This window comes from Excalfactoria chinensis, chromosome 4 (assembly GCF_039878825.1).
Source record: "Excalfactoria chinensis isolate bCotChi1 chromosome 4, bCotChi1.hap2, whole genome shotgun sequence".
Lineage (NCBI taxonomy): Eukaryota > Metazoa > Chordata > Aves > Galliformes > Phasianidae > Excalfactoria > Excalfactoria chinensis.
In genome coordinates, this window is record NC_092828.1 from 8,777,759 (window position 1) to 8,798,428 (window position 20,670).

A 20,670-nucleotide genomic window follows, 5' to 3' on the forward strand; every position below is an offset into this window, starting at 1 on the left:
CTATCACCTTCTATTCTTGGCATCTACATGAATAAACAACCAATTTTCATCAATTTCTAATTGAAAAACAGCAAATTTATCTTAACACCACCTTCACAAATCTAAATAAGTGCAGTGTCATCCTGCTTGAGATCACAAGCCTGGGTTCTGTTGTGCCCTGAGCACTGGCAAGGTAGAAGATAACTGAGAAGTACAAGGAGCAGGGAATTACTGAGTAATACTTCTAGTTTGAGGATTTTTCTCAACAAACTGCTGAACACTTAATAGAATCATAGTCACAGAAGGGCTGAGGTTGGAAGGGACCTTGAAGACCATCCAGTTCCAACCCCATACCATGGGCTGGTTGTCCCCCACCAGATCAGGCCCAGGGCCCCATCCAACCTGGCCTTAAGCCCTGCTGGGGATGGAACAACCACAACCTCTCTGGGCAGCCTGTGCCAGTGCCTCACCACTCTGACTAAAGAAGTTCTGCCTAACATCTAACCTAAATCTCCCCTCTTTTAGTTTAAAACCATCCTCCCTTGTCCTATCACTACTAGACCATGTAAAAAGTCAATCCCCTTCTTGCTTATAAGTACTGGAAGGCCCCAATGAGGCCTTCACTTGTTTTCTATTGAATTTATCTGAATTCTGTAGAACTTCATGCCGTGACAAGAAGTTCCAGAATTTAAATAGATACGAAGAAAAACAGTATTTTCTATTGTTAGCTTAAAACCTACTCGCTGGTAGTTTTATTTCTATCCCCTTTGTACTGTGAGTAACAAAGATTAATTGTAACTTCTGTGATTTTGCAGGTCCCTATTTATCTGCCCATAATTTGTCTCTCTTTTCAGATGTAGGGGTCCTTGTTGGGGCTCACAGTCATTATTCACTGCTCTTATGACTTGCTTGCAAGCAGTCATTGTAGATATGGACAAGCCATTCTCATAATGATCATGCAGTTGCTGGCACATTTTAAGATGAATTTAAAGATAAATAAATAAAACAAAATGGGAGGTGAAAAATATAACATAAGGAGATGTGTATAACAAAGGAGATCTATATGCAAAAGACAGGTTCTAATATAGATTTCTATTTTTTGAAATAATACTCTATTTTCTAGCTGTTAAGGAAGAAATCTTCAGTACTAAAGAAAGACATGCCATTTAAAAAATGTTCTAGTGCAGTTTATGCATATGATTTCAGGAAAGGAAATTAGTTATTTCACCAACAGTCCCTTTCTGCACAGATGCTGTTTTAATTTATGAAAGTATTCTTTATTAATTAAGCTTGATTTGTAATAATTGTACTTAAAAATGCACTTGTAAATTTTCAGGGGAAAAAAAAGGTTTTTGTATCAAGAGAGTAGCTGTGTTCACTTTGGAGACAGAGCTTTAAGTCAAAATTCATAATTAATTACCCAAAATGTGTAGCAGTTGTGATCTTATTGTACGGGGACAGTGACAGATAGGGTTCAGAGTCAGCCACTTTGGCAGTGATAAGAAATGAAAACTCAGAGGGTTATGAGGGTGATGTCTGTTCTGTGGTCCAAACTGGTATAGAGAGTAAAGAGGGAATTGTGAATGTTTGAGGGAGAAATGTTTAACTTCAGAAATGTTTAGCTTCATTGGAGTCAAAAACTCATTTTAAACAGTTGTGATTGATGATGTAATTGTAAAATTACTTTGATATTTCAGGTTTCTTTGAACAGAAAGGAGCTGTGGTAAAAATGTTGGCTGAATACAGAGAGGGGCACAGCTTATGTGCAGATACTTGGCCAGAGGATACATTAATCACTTATATTTTGCATTTATAGTATCGTAGAATCACTTGATTTGGAATGGATATTTAAAGGCCACCTAATCCAGCTCCCCTGCAATGAACAGGGACAGTGCAGCTGCATCAGGTTGTGCAGAGCTCCTTGCAGCCTGGGATGTTAGTTGGAGCTGGATGGTGAGGGAAGGACATTTTGTTTTTATTTGTTTTAAGGGATTGGTGCCTGTGGGTTTTAATGATCGAAAGCCCACTGTTGCATTCACACTGCCTTAGCTGAAGTATAAATGGAAGCGTGTATTTTGTTTCGTTTCTAGGGTAAAAGCAGTTCATTCTCCTTAACGTGGAGTTAGTGCTTTGGTATTGTTTTTGGGTGTGGGTTGTTAGTTAAATTGGGAGTCTCATTTGCATTTTGAAGTTTATTCTTGATTTATTGGCAAGCGTATTAGTGGCATATTTTTGTTCTCTTTAACTGGCTGCCAGACCTTTTCCTGAAACACTTACAGATTTCTTTGTTGTGCCATCACTGACCAGAGAAATAACTTGGAATCATATGTGGGTAATTAAGGGGGGGTTTCACACTACACATTTCAATAGTTTTTCAACCTTTAACTATTGTTTTTTTTGGGGGGGTGCAGAATTGCTTTACTCATTGGGTGATACAATATTTTTGCTATCTGGAGTTTATTTCTATTTTGGTTTTTTTTGCTTTAATTCTTAGCAATAATTCAGGTTAGCAATGATTCAGGTTCTTGTGGAGCTATTTATGAAATTTAGGTAGCTGGGTAATGGATGAATTCTGGTTGATTGTTGTGCTTTTCATGCTTAAACAAGAGATGAAGTAGAAAACAGAGCCATGGAAAGCCCATTTAATTTCGTGTCACCATGGTTGTGAGTTGCACCAGATGCAAAGTTTAAAAGTATAATCATTGAATACAATGGTAGAATGGCTTAGGTTGGAAGGGACCTCAAAGATCATCCAGTTCCAACCCTCTGCCATGGGCTGGTGGTCACCCACCAGATCCACTTGCACAGAACCCCATCCAACCTGGCCTTGAACACCGTCAGGGTGGGGCATCCACAACTATTTTATTGTTTGTTGATCTTTTTATTTATTTATTTTAATTGGGAAGTCTGTAGAGCCCTGTTTGAGGCTTTTTGGATTAAGGTTTAGGTTTCAATAGTGTTTTGCTAGTAGTTTGGGCACAATGAAATGCGAAATTTTTAAAAGCATTTATGAAAAACCCTTATGTTTTCCAGTTCTTTTTTACTCTTTTGGTTTGTAGGAGAGACAACATAGCTTTAAAGAAAGTATGAGTTGCAATGCTAATTGTGGAAGTTTTATGGTTATATAAGATGATGTGTTGTTTTATGTCAGAAATAGGCTGAAAAGTTTTAGAGAAGTAAGATGACAGGATAGATGAGTATATAATTATATACAGGAAGAACTCTCGGCCACATCTTTGAGTAACTGGGGGAGTGAGGTAATAAAAGGAGTCAAAAAAAGACAGCAAGCCCACCTTCTTGGTGGTTATTTTACTGAAAAAGTGTGTTTGCAGATTTCTGCTGAAAAAAAAAAGGTACATCTGTAAAGGAAATGAAGCTCCTGATGCTGGAGGAAAAGTTTTAAATCTTTTCTTATAGTATAGTGATAATGAAACCTTTTTGCTTTTTTGTTTGCCAGTGGTATTCTATAATCTACCAGAATGCTTTCAGTTTAGTGTTTAATTTTATTATTTTCTAGAATCTCAAAGGATAAAAATAAAAGGGTAAATTATAATAGTAAAGTCATTTGGCTGGCAAGTATTCAATCAGTTGATGGCCCACTGAGGTTGAATCTGTAGGTCTTGACACTAATGGCTGAAGGGGATTTCCATGTGATGGTGGGTTCTGTGTGCTGTTTGCATGTATGGAGCAGAGGGATTAGTAATAAAACTAAGACAGAAAAAAATAAGGTTACTATTCCTCTACAGTTGTGGGCAGGTAGAATAGCAAATAAAAAGCAGCATTATTTTTTTATATGGTTTGATGCAGTTTGGAGAGGTGACCAGGTGGTTTGCAGTGGTAAAGTATAATGGGTCGCCAAGGAATTGCACAAAGTTAGGGCAAGGTTTGCTAAGACAAGGGTAATGAAGAGGAAGCCTAGGGTACTGTTGCAGAAATAGTAAAGGTGAGTTGGATTTTCATCAGATTTTGAATGGTTTCCTAAAAAGCTGCTAGAGATGTTTTAAGTAGGCTGAGATCTGAAATGGCATATAGTAGGAAGAACTGAAAGATGACAAAAGTGCATGAGTATGATATCATCAACTGAGAATCCACCTCTGTTAGTAAGTATCTTACTAGGTAGTACTAAGATACATAGCAGATTGTGGATAGAGAATTAGTGACAAAAGTGCTTTCAGAAAATGGTAACTGTAAGGCATCATTCATGGAGATGATAGATGTGAACTATGATAGAGAGGCTATTCTGATGTCCTAGACTTCATTACAGTCAGGAGCTGTAATAAAAAGCTTGGCTGGTATAGAGAAAAATACAAAGCAAACTAAGGAGAACCATTTCCATGGAGGTTGTGAAGTAGTCATTTGCACTGGACATAGCAAATCTGGGCTAGAGAGGAGAAAGCCAACAAGCTGTACTGCTTTATGTATAGGAAAAATTATTATGATTGAGTTAAAAGGTGAATAGAAGACAATAGGCAAAAATTTCCTTATTCAGACAGGAATATGTTGGAGATCTTAATTTTTATAAAGAAATTTGGTAGGTATCTTTTTTTTTTCCCCACAGACTTTTGTGGACACTGAAGTTTCGGTGTTACTGTCCTTGTGCTGGAATTGGTGCTTTTTCATAGAATCATAGAATCATAGAATTACCCAGGTTGGAAAAGACCTTGAAGATCATCAAGTCCAACCGCAGCCTAACCATAGTACCCTAACTCTAAAAACCCTCCACTAAATCATATCCCTGAGCACCACATCCAAACGGCTCTTAAACACATTCAGGGATGGCGATTCAACCACCTCTCTGGGGAGCCCATTCCAGTACTTAACAACCCTTTCTGTAAAGTTCTTCCTAATATCCAACCTAAACTTGCCCTGGCACAACTTGAGGCTGTTTCCCCTTAAGAAAGTGACAAGTCTTTGCTTTTAACTTTAGTATAAACTAATATGATTAACGTTAACAGCTGATAATTACTTTCATTATAAGGTTTCTGAATTGGCAGTGGCGTTAGTTATTGGATGATGATTAATTTAAGGACATTATTGTGCTTTTAATTTCATTTTTAATTTACCAAGGACAGCACCGTGGTATTACAGAGGGTGCATGTCCTCTTGAAAATATGAGGGACTGATACCCTTTGTTCCAAGTAATGTGTTACGCTATATAACTATCTGTTAGGGAGGCTGTTGAGGGAAAGATTCAGTGGGCTTGTGGTACAGCTCAGAAGCTTTTAGCTCACCTTGAGTTACTGCAGAAGTCTCCTTTGCATCGCTTGCCTCTCCCATGGCTGACTTTCTCTCACCAGGCCACACTTGGATCTTCAGGTGCTTCAGAAAACCTCCTCTCATTACTTGCTCTCTAATGAGCACCATTCCCCCTCTGACCAGAGTCTGGTTCTTTTAATGTTTCGGAGTTTATAGATTTCTGGACTTAACCCTGTATTTAAAAGCACCCAGCTTACTCAGAAAGTAGATTTGTATATCAAGTTTTATAATAGATAAGCAAACCATCTCTTCAGTTTTGTCTCAGTTGATCTAAAGTATTTGCAAATGCAAGATTACAAAGATGTGTTGGAAGAGAAATATTTTTAAATAATAAGTCCAGCAGCAGCAAGTGATGTGAGCAATCCTTAAGTTAGGATGCAAATTCAAAAGATCTTTTGTGCCATATAAATCACCCTGTTTTTCCAGCCCTAAAACCATTCTATTTTTTACATGGTGAGTTTCTATTATATTTAATTCATTACAAAGGGTTGCCAGTTTTCTCACATTTTTTCACTGTTTTTGGCTTAGAGAGATTGCGTGTGTTTTGTAATTGGGCTGTGATTTCATGGGGGTTATATTTTGATATTATTTGCTGTTAGGCTGGAGGTGGTTTTATTGCTATTCAACAAGTCAGAAGGCAGCACATAATATGAACCAATTATTTGTTATAAATTTGTTATGTGTATTATCTGCTGTTGTATTAAATCATAATCCCAAAATAAAAATATTGAGGTCTGGATAAATATTGTAGATATATGACCGAATTATATGAAAGGATAGCTATGTAGAAATATAACTTCCTTATATTTCTGTTTATATTCATTAATTAGCAAGATCCAAAATTGGGAGTAGATGCTTCTACAAGCCAGGGATGGTCCAGCATGGTGTTTGCTTCACTTCATGTGGCAATGTCTGCCTTTCTGCTCTCAAAACAGCTGAGGGTTTTTCCATGCAATGAAGTGAGGAAGCGTGTAAGAGCAGTGTCTATGGATTCTGAAGATGCCTTTGTGTCATGTTTATATTTATCCTGGAAGCTCACAGCTACTCAGGACAGGAGATATGGGAACTCCGAGGAGTATCAAGGAAAGACAGGGATTTCTACAGGCATCCAATGAGTCTGACACGTATGCAGAGACATAAAACTTCATTGTTCATTCATATTTATCTTTTTTGCTAATAGATGAAACCTGAAATTGAAAGACAAAGTGATAGACACATTAGAAGGCTTTAGAAAGGTACGAATACTCTCTTGTATGAACAATATGCTATGTAGTGAGAGCTGAAAAGCTTGTTCTGACCTGTGCAGGGCATATATTTGGCACTGAAATAGAAGTGGGCATATACTCCAGGAATGTTCTGGATGTAAGATGGTCTCTTAATTCCACCAAGGTTAATTTTTGGTTCCAATTTTCTGAAGTTCTTTTCCATCTGAATAACTGATAATTGAGACACTGAGGAAGAGATCTTGTAAGAGCAAGTTCAAGCAGAGAGGGGCTTTTGTCTTTGTCCTTTTACCCCTCTCATTTTGTGTCACAAGCTAATACAGAGCAGCACAAAGAAAGAAACTCATCTAACGTTGTATTTGATAAAAGCTTTATGGTTTTGTCAGGGATTTAGTTTACTTAAAACTATTCTGCCCAAGAATTAGGGCCATTAGAGAAAAGACTATTAACAGAATGTAACAGCGTAGGTGAAATCTGAAAAGAAAATGCAGGGGAATCTCAAAGATATTAGAGAAATTTCTATTCAGATATTTGGGGAAAATGTATGTAAGTTGCATTGTTTTCTACTGAAAGGCTTCCTAAAGAAACATAGAAATGTTCAGGTATGTAACTACAGAACCTGAAGCAAGATCTGTTGACAAAAGGGTCCTCCCAAATATTCTCAGGAAGTTACCAATTAGAACTTGTTAAATAAATGCTATTTCAGGTTGCTTTTAAGACCTGAAACTGCTTTTTTACTGGAAAATTTAAAAGAAAAGAATTGGTGCGGCATGCTGATAAAATACGCCAACGGAACACAACGGGAATGTTTTACGTGAGTTATTTACATCTCTTGGATTTTTCAGAGTAAAACACAACTGGAAGTTATTTTCAGATTTCAACAATTTTCAGAAAAAAACAACCCAAACAGTGGTGACAGCAACACAGGTCTGCAGCATAAGATCCATGCTTTCATCGAAGCAAAGATTCACCTGAAGCTTCAGGCCGTTTCTACTCTAGTGCTAATTGGCGGTACCATAGGGAAGTGAATCAACAAGAAAAATGCATGTTATGCCCTTAGTTCCTTTCTTTCACATAAGAAAATAAATGTGTTTCGGAGTTTCGAGAGGCTGAGGAAGCTATGAGGAATTCAGAGTCAACAGCTTCCAGTCAGAGCAATCTTCCTGAATTATAGAGGAAAAGATGTATTAGAATTTGCGCATATTTCTTGCTGGCCTTATATTCTTCATGAGATGCTCTTTAATAGCTATGATGAGGGTGGTAATGCAAGCCAGTAAAGTGAGGAAATAACAACTCTGTTAACCCAGATGCCTCTCCATAAGATGTGAGATAAAGTTACTTTACACTTGTGCCAAAAATACCTCTTAGAAAATAAAAAAGCAAACAAAAAAACAGACTAAGAGATATTACTGTTCCTTATAACAAATGCAATAACTAATGCAAACTTCTTGGAGAAGAAAACATGACAGATGATTTAGAAAGGGGCCAAATTCTTCTAAGTATAATCTTTAGCAGCTTTAGTGATGACAGGCAGATATACAGAAACAGAGGTGCATTGGATTTTTAGCCTGACAAGGTTGAGCACAACTTGTAAACACCATCTGCAAGATGTCCAAACCATCAGGGCCACAGAATATGGCCGTAGTTCTGCAGCAAAAAAAAATCTTGTTTCATCCTCATAAAAGCAGACAACTCCAGATCATTTCTGAATGTAATGAGCACACTACAAATAAAAACAGCACCTGGCATTTCCCTAGATAAGCGAAAGAATTTTGTGTGCAGCATGATAGTGGCATTTTCATGACAGTTTCAGGCAAACAAAGCAGCTTAACTTGCATCTTGCCCAAATAAGCAAATGGCGGGGTTGCCAAGGAATGGTTACTATTGCTAGCAATACAAATGGAAAATAAAACCTATTCTGTGAGATTGGAGATTATGGTTGTTAAAATATTTATCTGATTCTATGTAATATTCTCTGTTATTGAAATAAAAACACTTTGATTTAAGGAGTGCTGTGGAGGAGGAATTGCAGTCTCATTATCTCTGGTGTGTCTGCCAGGCCAAGATAGAAAGCTGATTTTGGAAACTACTTATTTTTCTGCTAGCTCATGTTGAAGTGTTACATCAAACTTCTCGACCCCCAGCTCCCATATTTATGCCGTATACTTGCTCATGGTTTTGAGGGCTGTTGCTGTACTGACGAGTTGTAAGGATAACCGACATCAGCAGTTCTCTGTTGCAGTTCATCATTTCAGTGTTGCTTGTACCGCCTGGTTCGTGTGTCACCAGGTTCTGTCAAAATAACAGATATTTGATAACGATTGCCCACGTTGTGTGCTGTGATTGATTATCCTCGCAGTGTGTTTTTCAACACTCAAGCAATACCCCGATGCTATATATTTCAGTTTGTTTATAAGTTTAGAAGATTCCACTAGTCTTGCAAATGTCAAGAATAAGTCATACTGGCGTGGCTGGGTAAGAAACCCTCTGAGGCTTGGTCACGATTAATCCTCTTTGTACATTAGATGGTTTTGTATTTCCTTTGCAGTACTCTGAGCCATGTTTTGAGGTGTAGACTTTCTGCTCAGTGTAGCTATTTGTACAGAAATGCATCTCCATATGCTTTTCATCCAGAACGCTGGTATGTGCTGTTGATAGATCTTGGCAGCTGAGTGTGTCAGACCTATCTGAAGGAATATCCTGTGTGCAGGTGACAAAGAAATGGAGTTTGAATATGAAAATTCAACGTACTCCTTTCATTTTTGAAAAAAAAACCAAAAACTGTTCTTTGCAGTATGTACATATGTATATATACACATACATAAGGATAAGGTAAGTCTATCTATATGGATATGTATAAGGCCATAAAGTGAAGTATTTTCCAAAATCAGTCCTTTTATGCACTCGCTGGCAGGGCAGGATTGTTTTCACTAGTTTACAGCACAGCCAGCTATCTGAGGTTGCTGGCTTATACTCCTTTTATTGTCAAATGAGATTCAGTCAACATAGTCAAGGGTACATGTCAAGATTGATCTTCACCTTGAAAAAAAGTCATCTCAAACAGGCTAGATCAGTTTGGTGCTAGCAATGCCTGTTTCTCTTAACTGACTAAAATGGGAGTCTCCACTGATGAGCTCAGCTGTTTCTAAAATTAGACAAGATTATTCCCAACCATATTGTTGCCTTCACTGTAGATTGCTGACTAAAATCCATGTAAAAACTGTTAGGTATAATTCTCTGCCTGTGTAATAGCTTTTTATGCACATGCGAAATGAGGCTGTTTTAGAAGTCTTAACTGCTTTTTAAAGCTGAAACTCCCCATGTGGAAAAAAACAAACAACAACAAAAAACAACAAATCCTTTTGAAAGGTTAAAGGCACTACAGAGTTGGGCCCACTGCCTCTCATCACCTCAGCTGCAAAACAAGTATTTAACAGATAATTAGCACAAAATCTACTCCTCTACAGTTCCTAATCATCACTGCTATCGTGGCAATGGCACTGAGTACAGAGGTACAGCCAAGACGACCATTTCTGGACATAGCTGCTTGCCATGGAATTCGGACTTACTCTACCAGGAGCTTCATGTTGACAGCGTTGAGAAAGCAGTACAGCTAGGCTTGGGGCCCTTCTCATACTGCAGGTGAGGAAGTGTTTGCCCTGTAATTATAAAACAAGAGGTGGATGGATATATTGTGGGAGCGGATTTGGAAGTGAGAAGGGGCAGGAATATCATAGCAGGTGCCAACCTTGTCTTGGAAAAGCTGGGCTGGCTTAGTAGCCTATCATAGGGGGTAAAAGTTTCCAGATGACAAGATCTGGTAGGTTGTATGGATCAACATGTGGTCTTGCTAAGAAGCTTAGGTACAATCTAATGTTGGAAAATTCTGATCCTTTTTTTTCTTTTCCTGGATTTTTTTTTTGAATGAGACCTTTAAAAGAAAAAAGAATTGCTCAAAAATGGCTATCCAAAAGGAGAAAGAAGTTAACCATTCGATTTGTACAATGTGTTTATTTCAAATTATGATATTGCGGAATTTTTTGTATAAAAGAAAATATTTTAAAAGTGGAAAAAATCAAAGCTGTTGTATTTCAGTAATGCTGAGGTGGGATGTCACATTTCTTTAAAAGAAAAATGGCAGCAAAATAAAATGTTGGCATTTCAACTTCGATCAAACCACATATATGATAAACCTTGTTTATGCTCAAGTTTTGCGTTCAGTTCCAATGAAACTTTTTATGCCTGTCACTTTATGTTCCCCTCCTCTCTGAGGTCTTCATGAGGTCAAAGCATACCCATAAATAGAATAAATGTTTCTAGTAGAGGCTATCCTAAAGCTGATAATCTTAGGTATTTCTCCATGAACTACTGTCAAGTTGTTTGTTGATAAAAAGCATGCATGCATGCTCAAAGTAGCTCTTCTTCTCTACCTAAACAAAACTAGCAAACAATTACTGTTTTCCCCTCCCCCCTGCCAAATCCAAATTTTCTTGCTTTCAAAGACTTCTTATGGATTCAAACGCTAAAGTATGAAATGTATGGTGTCCCATTACATCATGGCAATTTATTGGGCATGTATTTTGTGCTTTGATAAATCCCGATCCCTTCAATTCGCATCATCTAAGCACAGTATTCACTTGCAGATTTCAAATGCAAATAATAAAGAGGTATAGGAGCTGATGTGTTAATGTTCTGTAAAGCTGAGAGAAAAGCTTTTCACTTTTTTGTCAGCTTGTTATAATTTCTGGGGATATCTCTGCTGCACTATATAATCTTTCAGATATCTTCTTCTTCAAATAGTCTAATTTAGAAACATTGTTGGTGGAAGATGACTCAACCTATGTTGCTTCTTCAGTTCTGAGAATTTGAAAGTTCTTTAATCTTTCTTGAATAGCAGTCAGATTTAAAAAAAAAAATAATTGAAGAATCTTAAAATAACACATAATACTTTTGATAAATCCAACTGAAATTAGAATTACTGTTTATCCAATGTCCTGAATTATCTTGTCTATTTTTATTGGCCTACCCAAGATCTTACCGAGTCTTCAAAGTTCTATACTCCCGGAGGACTAAACTGGTCAAACTTTGGGTTATTTGTGCAGCACAGATAAAGGAAATTCTGCTGTGCCATGGAGAAATCATAATGGTGTCAACACCAAAGTCGTCTAATATCAGAGTAATAAAAGACTGACTTGGTTCTGATATTGCCTTTTGAGGAATATAATATATGCTTGAACTAGTCTCTCATTTCCTCAGACTCTCTCCAGGGAATGTGAACTTGGGTATCTCAAATTAGTTTTTGCTAGCTATTTTTGTAATGGATTTTCTATGAATCTACCTGTGGTGGAATTTCCTCACTTAAAAAAATAATCTAAAAGAGGAATTTCTCCCATGGGATTCGGTCCTGAAAATAGCTCAGCTGATATCTGTTGAAGCACTTCAGTGTAGGCTGTATTTAAACCAAGTGAACATGCTTGTGCAGGAAAATTCTACAGATATTTAGCCACGTTTCTGCATTTTAGGTCCTATTTTGGCTGGCTTTAAGCATAAAGATCCCGACTGAGGGGATCCCTACTCACCCTTTAGATGTTAGCAGGTTCTTCAGTGCTTTCTGAGATGCCTCCAAACCCAACAATTCTATCAGTCCTTTGCATGGTGCAATAGAAAAAAGCAGAAAACATCTGGGAAGCTTGGAATAACAATGTGGCTAATGTATTTAATTTATTCTCCCATGAATTCATTAGAAATCCAGATGAAGATGAGAAACCATGGTGTTACATCATGAAGGACAACAGTTTGTCTTGGGAGTACTGTAACATTCCATCTTGTGGTATGTAAAAGAACTCTTGAAATCCATCCTATGAATTAATGAAGAAAGATTTATTGACACTAGAAAAAGCTTTTGGTGCATCATAAGAGGACTGGAGTCATATGACACAATATATCATTCTGAAAACAAGATAGTGTTCCTTTCCTAAATTAATGTTAAACTGTTGTTAATATTAAAGCTGACCTTTAGAACAGAGCTTTAATTTGAAAAGTCAGTTAATCATGTGGTCCTTCTATTCTCCATTTATGGTTTCAGTACTTTTGATTGATGATATTAACACAAGCATACTAGCCCTTGCTGCTGGAAGGCCAAACTTAGTCCAGAATCCAAACATGATGGCATGTTCCTTAGAAACTCATGATTTGCAGTCTGATGCCATTTATCTTTATATCTTAGCAAGCAGGGAAAGGAGGCCACCAGTTCCAGAAGATATCGACACTTTTGCGGTTGCCAGAAGGCCATGTGGGAGAAGACACAAAAAAAGAAGTTTTGTGAGACCTAGGATTATTGGAGGATCTTCATCTTTGCCTGGATCTCATCCCTGGACCGCAGCTATATATATTGGAGAGAGTTTCTGCGCTGGAACTCTTATTCAGACTTGCTGGGTTGTGTCAGCAGCACACTGCTTTGCCAACAGGTAAACACTCAGCCGTAGGTGTGACAGTAGGTACCCTCCTCTCTGGCACCATATTCTTGTGAGTCACAATAAACCTGAATTGAAACAAGTGAGAAGGAAGATGAGATTACAAAATGATGGTTTTGTGAAACAGGGTTGCTGGTAATCTGAGTGCAGCATGTGAGCTGACACATAGCATGGAGTCCAGTTTTCCTTAAGGAGTCTCAAAGACACTAAATGGGCCAACAAAAGGAGTAAGGTTGTGCTGGGCGTCAGGATGGCAGGACATGGAATGAGAGCTTGCATGTGCAGGTATCTGCAGGGGGACATAAGTGTTTCTTAGCTACCTTTTTGCAAGTGTATGCCTGCTTTGAGCTGTAACATAGATAACTATGTTCACTGCTATGTTTTTGTTCAAAAAGGCTGAAAGAGTCAAGTGGTGATTTAAAAAACAACACTTTTTTTGGCATCCAGCTGCAGGTCACCGGGGGAATGACTATCCATAGGATGCCCTTACTTTATTCTAAATACTTAATTTTCCACAAATGCTGAACACTTTTTATGATTTCAGTTTGATCATGTAGATGGTAAAAATATTACATCATTTCATACAAACTGTTCCTTTGCATAGTAAAGGAGCCAAGAGAAACAGAAAACCTCGTGCCAGAATGCATACACTGGTAGCTTGTAGACCTAATAATACTGTTGTGAATGCTGTACTGAAGCATTTGGAGCTCGAGCCACAACGCATTTGTTTTTCAAATGTTGTGAAATAGCTACTAACTTTGGCAGCTATTCAGGACATTTCCACCCACTTCCAGCTGGTGGTTTGTTACATACAGATTTTCCATAATTACTGCATTGTAATTTGCACTGTTCTGTATGTTTAGTACTCCTAAGTTAGCCACAATTTCAACTGCTTTCCGCTAGGCGACAATAGATCCTTGTGGAGCTAACTTGGTAGGTTTTTTTTTCTTTTCCTGTTCTGCAGCCTCTCCCTTTTTATTTCTTCTCCTCAATGAATCATCTGTATGTCACAATTAAACTATTTAGGGCTTTTAAAATCTTTTTAAAATACTGTCCTGGGAAATGAGCTTCCACTCTGTTTCACGTTCTCAAAATCTGATTTTCAGAGGAGCTGGTTTACTTCCACAAGGATGTTGAAAAAGTCCTGGCCTTACATATTGATTGCTCATATTCTTGCTTTCCAGTTTCAAAAATAAGCAAAACTTCAAGGTCTGTTAACCATGCACATAGTAATCATTGCAGGGTAGCTGCCTGTTCTCTGTGCTCTTCAATTAGTCTGAGTCTCTCTCCACCAAGTATGCTGCTGTTTATGATTGCTTTGTGCTCAGTATCAGAGCAGAACTTGCAGTGCTTTTATATCTGACAGCCACCAGTAATTCACAGAATCACAGTTGGGGAAACTTTGTAGTGATACCAACCACTCTGGATCTGTGCGTGATGCATGATAGGTATTTTCTGCTCCTGTACTAGATAACTAAACATCTGAGCACTTCCATGTTAAGGGCACTCACTAGCTCAACTTATTGTAGGCTTAAGCACACGGATATAAAGTTGGTTTTAAAGCAAGATTGAAATTTGAATTCTATTGCTTTCAGAGCTAGAGAAGTTATTGCCTTTCCAGACTCTTCCTGATTATTCCCAAGTTTCCCTTTCTTCCCAACTCTCTGTCCTCTCTTATGAGGACAGGCTGAACTGGGATTGTTTAGACTGGAGAACAGACTGGATCCAGGGAGACCTCATAGTGTCCTTCCAGAACCTAAAAGGAGCCTACAGGACAGCTGGAGAGGGACTTTTTAATCGTTTTTAACCAAAAGATTACATTAGATTAGATATTCAAAGTAAATTACTCAATATGAGGATTGTGAAGCACTGTTACAGGCTGCCCAGCAAAGCTGCCAATGTCCCAGCCCTAAAAGTATTCAAGGCCAGGTTGGACTAGGCCTGGGGACACTTGATCTGGTAGGAGATGTCCCTGACCATGGCTGGGGATTGGAACTAGATGATCTTAACCTAACAGTTTGGTGATTCTGTGGGTATGATTCTGTCAAGAAAGAACAGCCTTTAATTAGGTTAAAAATGCCCCACAGAGCATGGAAGTAACTATAACTTCAGTCAGCTTTCTTCAAGCCTGCAGTAGGTAAGAAGACTGGGAGATGGGAGAAGGCATTATGAGAGGGTAAATAATGGGCAGGCTGGGGATCTGAATTTATTAACAGTTCATGGTGCACATAGCTTCTGGAAACTGTTTTCATTTGTGTTTCAAAATACAGAATTATTTGTTCTCTCTTTTGTATTACAGTCCCCCCAAATCCTCTATTAAAGTGGTTCTTGGTCAGCACTTCTTTAATAGAACAACTGATGTAACACAAACATTTGAAATAGAGAAATACATCTTATATCCTCAGTATTCAGTGTTCAGCCCTACTGAACATGATATTGGTGAGTATTTTTCTTGCAGTTTTATTTCCTGTTTAGTTGACTTAGTTCCAAGTTTAGTTCGTGTGCTGAAAACTGCTTTCTTAGGAGAAAAATAATAGACATTAAGAGAGGCTTTTGCGAACAGAGTGTTCCTGTCTCTACCAGGGAAATAAGAGCACCTGAAATCTAGACAAATTCAGATAAGAAATAAATTGTGAATTTTAAATAATTATGGTAATTAGCCTCCGGAGCAATTTACCTTGATGTATGGCAGATTCATCATCACTTCAAGTCTTCATGTGATTACACATTTTTTCAACCATACTAGAAACTGTGGGCTTGATGCAGGAATTACTTGGTAAAATGTTATTGTCTGTACTGTATGGAGCATCTGACTAGATGAATATAATAGCCCTATCTGCTCTGAAAAATCTGTGTTGCCAAGAATCATCCTTTACGCTAAGGAGAGAAATTTAAAAATCATCTGTCTTACCAGTCAAAAGTTAAATGCCCTTCTTATTGACCTTATAATATTAGTCAGAATGGCAGTAGAAGAGAAACTTGCTTCTTACTTTCTAATCTGCTTTTATGGAAGTTGGCATATTTCCCTGGGGCATTAAGCTGTGTGAGCACTTTGTCTATGAAACTATTTAATAGTCTGGCATCAGGGATAACTTAGGTCAGGAATGTACTGGCTTTTTTTGCTCCCAGATGGTGAATGTTTTCCACTATGTAGCAAAAAGCATTTAGATTCTGTGTTGGTGGGAACTCTCAGAGCATACCAAGAAGTGAACTTGCTGTGGGGTACTGCTGTGTTCTGAAATATCCTGGTGTAAATCACAGTTTACAGTTTGGGATCTCCAAACTTTTTGGATTACTCTAAAATTTAGCATGCATCACACATGCAGTGTCCAAATTTAGGGGTCATCTAGAAATGGAGTTCCTTAGATGTGCCCCACTGCAAACAAACAAGCAGGCAGAAACCTGGGGGAAAGACTTGTGGGCATGTTCTGCCTTACCAGTGACGTCTGCTAATGCAGCAGAAGATTTATTTAGTGCTGAAAATGCATTTTAAAAGTAAAGAAGCTAACACATGAATGTTTAATGGAAAGTATGGGGGATTTAGAGAGGCAGAATTGGGGAGAAGAGGAAGGTGAGGAAGACCAATCTGCTCAATATTGGAGCTATCTGTGTGGGCTCATTGGCCTGTGAGATACAGTTATTTATTCCTCAAAGCCAAAAGTTGTAGTCCATAGAGAAATTAGATTATCCAATGGGCTCTCTTGCTTTCCACACAACTGTGTTCAGAAAATGCACAGCTTGTGAAAGCTGTGACATACAGATTTAATAGGTATACCCACCTCATCTCTGTTCTCTTTGAGTGCTGTGCTCAAAACCAGCACACTGCCCTTGTTACACTAAACACAACCCCGGCCTATGGCTCATCACAGAAGGTTTGCCACAGGAGAAGCAAAATTTCTGCTAATTTTGGTGTCTGCTTTCACTGTTGAACTCACCACGCTGCACAGCCTCTTATTTATGCTGTTTTCAGCCTCACAAGGGGAGAGAAAAAGTTGTGTAGGCTGTGTAATTCTCAGCAGCTTTCAGAAGTTTGGTTTTGAAATAGCCTAATTTTCTAGTCCTTAGTTTTAAAAAATTTGAATTTTGCTGAACTCAGTGATAACAAAGAGCATGAAATACATCAGATCTTGCAATAATTAATTTTTTTAGAATCAAAATGGAAATAGGCAGGTGGCCAGGCTTTCAGAAGCAACGAGCACTCGCGCATCCCACTTATTTCAGCTGAAAGTTGTGGATATGTCAGTGTTATTTAACTTCAGGGTGGGAGGAGACATGTATTTTCTGTCTTCCCCCTTCTCTACAGAAGCAGTGAAGAAAAATCTGCTCAGTGAGTGCGGCATAAAATAAATATTCCCACAAGAGGAGTAGGTGAATATTTCAGCGTTCAATTTAATGTGAAATCAGGTGCTGTTGAGATGAGTCTGTCTGTCTTTGATTGAAATATCTTAATTAAGAGAGGCCTAGGGGATAATTAAAGTTGTATCTGAGACCCACTGCTGCCAATCCTATCAAAAAAGGGGAACAGACTTTATTCCTACTGTATTTTCTATTCTGCAGCCTTGATAAAGCTGAAGAAGAATGGCCAACGTTGTGCTGTGAAGTCCCAGTTTGTTCAGCCCATTTGCCTGCCAGAAACTAACACAGTTTTCCCCGATCAATTCAAATGTCAGATTTCTGGATGGGGACACAAGCATGAGAGTAAGTGAAATGACAGAGGTGGTATCTGTGGAAAACACTGATGAAAACCATAGAAAATGCTCAAAGATACATTGCACAACTGGTAGTCCTGTAAAATATTTTCCAAGGGACTTCTGGTGAAATTACCTTCCTTTAGAGGCTGTAAATGATTTTACATCTGAAATAGTTGCCCCAAGCCCTCTTAGTAGTCCCCAAAATTTGGTGAGTGGTTCACGTGAACAAGGAATTAGAGGAATGAGGGGAGCCTGGAGCAAGTAGCTTAGCTGTAGGTGCCAAGTAGGTTAAGTGAATCCTACTCCAGGTTTCTCAAGGTAGACATTAAAGACTGCAAACCAAACACAGTGAGTTTTGTGGTCTGTGATGGAGGCAATTATTAGCATCACCATGTGGGAAATCTTGGAAACATCTACTGGAAAAGGCTGGAGGGGGTTGAGGCCAGGAAGTGCTTATATTAATTTTAAGAAAAGCAAAAAAGAAATGTTTCATATTTCTCATCCTTTGAGATGAGGAATTTCAGGATGGTGATATGGCTGTGCTGCCTTGATGAGGAGATAGTAGAGATCTATGTAGATAGGTGAAGGAAGGGAGGGACCCGGCCTCCTCATATTCGTTAGAAACTCCACGTGAGCAAAGGTTGTCCTAATCTAATTGCATGATTTAAAGACAAAAGAGTTTATACAGCCTTTAATAAATGTATGATTTAAAATCACATCAGGAAAGAGGAAACAACATGAGTGCTGGGGAAGTGTTCCCAGGTCCCTGGGAAAGGAGACAATCCAAAGTGAATTGATGCTTAGGCATGAAATACTGCTATTTCAGTGGATGTGACTCTGACTGCAGAATTAGGAAATGGTCTGATCACTAAGAATAACAGTTGTCTTTTGAAGAGATCCACAACATGACATGTGTTAACTTTGTTTACATGTTGTATCTGTCTCGTGTTGAGTTTCCATGTTATGCTATTTGCATTTTGTAAAAATTACTTCTTTCCTCTCTGGGAATTTTTTTTAAAGATATAACAGGTTATTCAGATGTACTACAAGAAACACTGATTCCAATTATTCCTGAGGAGAAGTGCAGAAGCCCTGAAATTTATGGAAGAGAAATCAGTGAAAATATGTTCTGTGCTGGCTACTTTGACAGCAAATCTGATGCTTGTCAGGTAATGTTGTGAGTCATCTCCAGACAAAGAATATAAATGTGTGTAATTAGAAGAAACGTTACAGTGCTTACTTTTGACATTACAGTCATCCTAAAGAAGAAAAAGGTTCAGAAAAAAATATATATGTGTGTGTACTTATGTGACTGCACTTTTTGTTCCTATGTCATTTTTTTAACCTGTTAATGTCATTTACATTTTACAAAGGAGCAAAAAAACCCCAAACCCCAAACCACCACCACCAATAATCCTTCAGGGTGTTAATATTTATCTTATCTTTATAAAAGCCAGGGGCTACACAGTTGAGGGAAGCTACCTGAACTGCTGGCTGAATGAGATGGTACTGTGATGTCAGGGGCTTGCTGGCTAGCTGGCAGATAAGCCAAATCCTCAAGCTGCTGCCTCTCAATAAAAGGAAATAAGAATACCTGTGTAGGAGGTTAGGAATAGTGCTGGGTTTGGAAGTGAAAAGATCTGAGGTTATTACAGTGGATGGGTTTTAATGGTGTAGGGTAACAGTCCATTAGAAAAAGTCTTGTGACTTCCATTCTTCATGGAAGAGCTTCCAGTTCTTACTATATTTTGTCTCCTTTTGAATTATGTCACACCCTGGCCCTTGAATAAAGGGTCAGGGACAGTCTGTAAGGACAATCTGTAAAGCAAAGAATAACATGCATACTGTGTTCTGGAATTGCTATAGAGATTGTTAACATGTCTGAAGAGAAAGAAGTAAGTGAAGGGATGAAGAAAGGGACTGCACAAAAACAAATGGTCTGAAGAGAGTTGCGTAGTCTGAGAAACAACAGTGCATCGATGCCAGAGTTACAGTCAGTGAGATGAGATGTGCAGATGTAAACAAGGTTCTGAGAAAGCAAATTAATCTCAGGTGCAAGACTTAAACTTATCACAGAAATCTTCAAGTATAAAAGCAACACAAGTTTCCTTCCAACTTTGCTCTGAAAATAATTTTCTTTTTAAAACAGGAAGAAATCTCTTTCTGCTTAGTCTCGGATAACTGGAAAGGTGGAGTCTTGCACCAGTACCAAGTAGTTAAATTCAACAGATGCAAAACTGGGTATTCACCACAAAATTACAGCATTGTGAAGTCATGGGAGAAAATCTGTATGTGTGCAACACCTTTCTTTGGCAATATTTATAATCTCTGATGACTGCAATAAATTGCAATCCATACAGAGCCTATAATATGTGTATGTCTGAATCCAGAAGAGTTTCAAAAGCACTTCCAAAGAATATCTGATATTTTGAAATTCTAATTTAATGTGGCATTAAAAATAAAAGCCAACAAACCAAACTCATCATATTCAATGTATGATAAAGTTTCCTACAATTAAGCTTCAGTTGACAGTTGCTCCCATATTTGGTTTATTTATTTATTTTAAGTCTGAACCTTACATGTTTTTCCAATGATTTTCTGTCAAATTAAATAATATTTCCTCACTTTTAATGCAGGGAGATTCTGGTGGACCTCTGGCCTGTGAGAAAAATGAAATCTCTTATCTTTATGGAGTCATCAGCTGGGGAGATGGCTGTGGCAGAGTCAACAAGCCTGGAGTGTATACGAGAGTAACAAACTACGTAAATTGGATCAATGAGAGAATATCTCCACGAAAAGCTAGTTGAACATTTAACTATGATATCATTTCAAGCAGGGTCCAGGAGCCTTTTGGTTTCATTAAAGTGGCATAAATATAAGCTAGAGTGAAAATTATGGTGGTAATTCTTAGAAAATCCAAGCCAGACCACTAAAAATAGTCCTCATCCCTCTGATATCCATAACTCTGAGCCACAATTTAGGGCTGTGGATAGCTCAACATCTGAGCCTGTCTTTATTTGGTTTAATAAAACTAACAGGTCGAGACTG

The 20,670-nt window shown here is 38.1% G+C and overlaps 1 protein-coding gene across 1 annotated transcript in view; it reads left to right on the top strand.

The window, feature by feature from the left end:
* HGFAC (HGF activator) overlaps positions 1-20,429 on the top strand; it is a 34,691-nt gene extending 14,262 nt beyond the window's left edge. Inside the window, exons 6-12 of the mRNA XM_072334326.1 lie at positions 9,926-10,100; positions 12,203-12,288; positions 12,685-12,925; positions 15,231-15,370; positions 17,489-17,629; positions 18,643-18,791; positions 20,259-20,429. Of these exons, the coding sequence (XP_072190427.1) occupies positions 9,926-10,100; positions 12,203-12,288; positions 12,685-12,925; positions 15,231-15,370; positions 17,489-17,629; positions 18,643-18,791; positions 20,259-20,429 (1,103 nt within the window). The remainder of the gene's footprint in view (positions 1-9,925; positions 10,101-12,202; positions 12,289-12,684; positions 12,926-15,230; positions 15,371-17,488; positions 17,630-18,642; positions 18,792-20,258) is intronic.
* Positions 20,430-20,670: the final 241 nt, after the last annotated feature.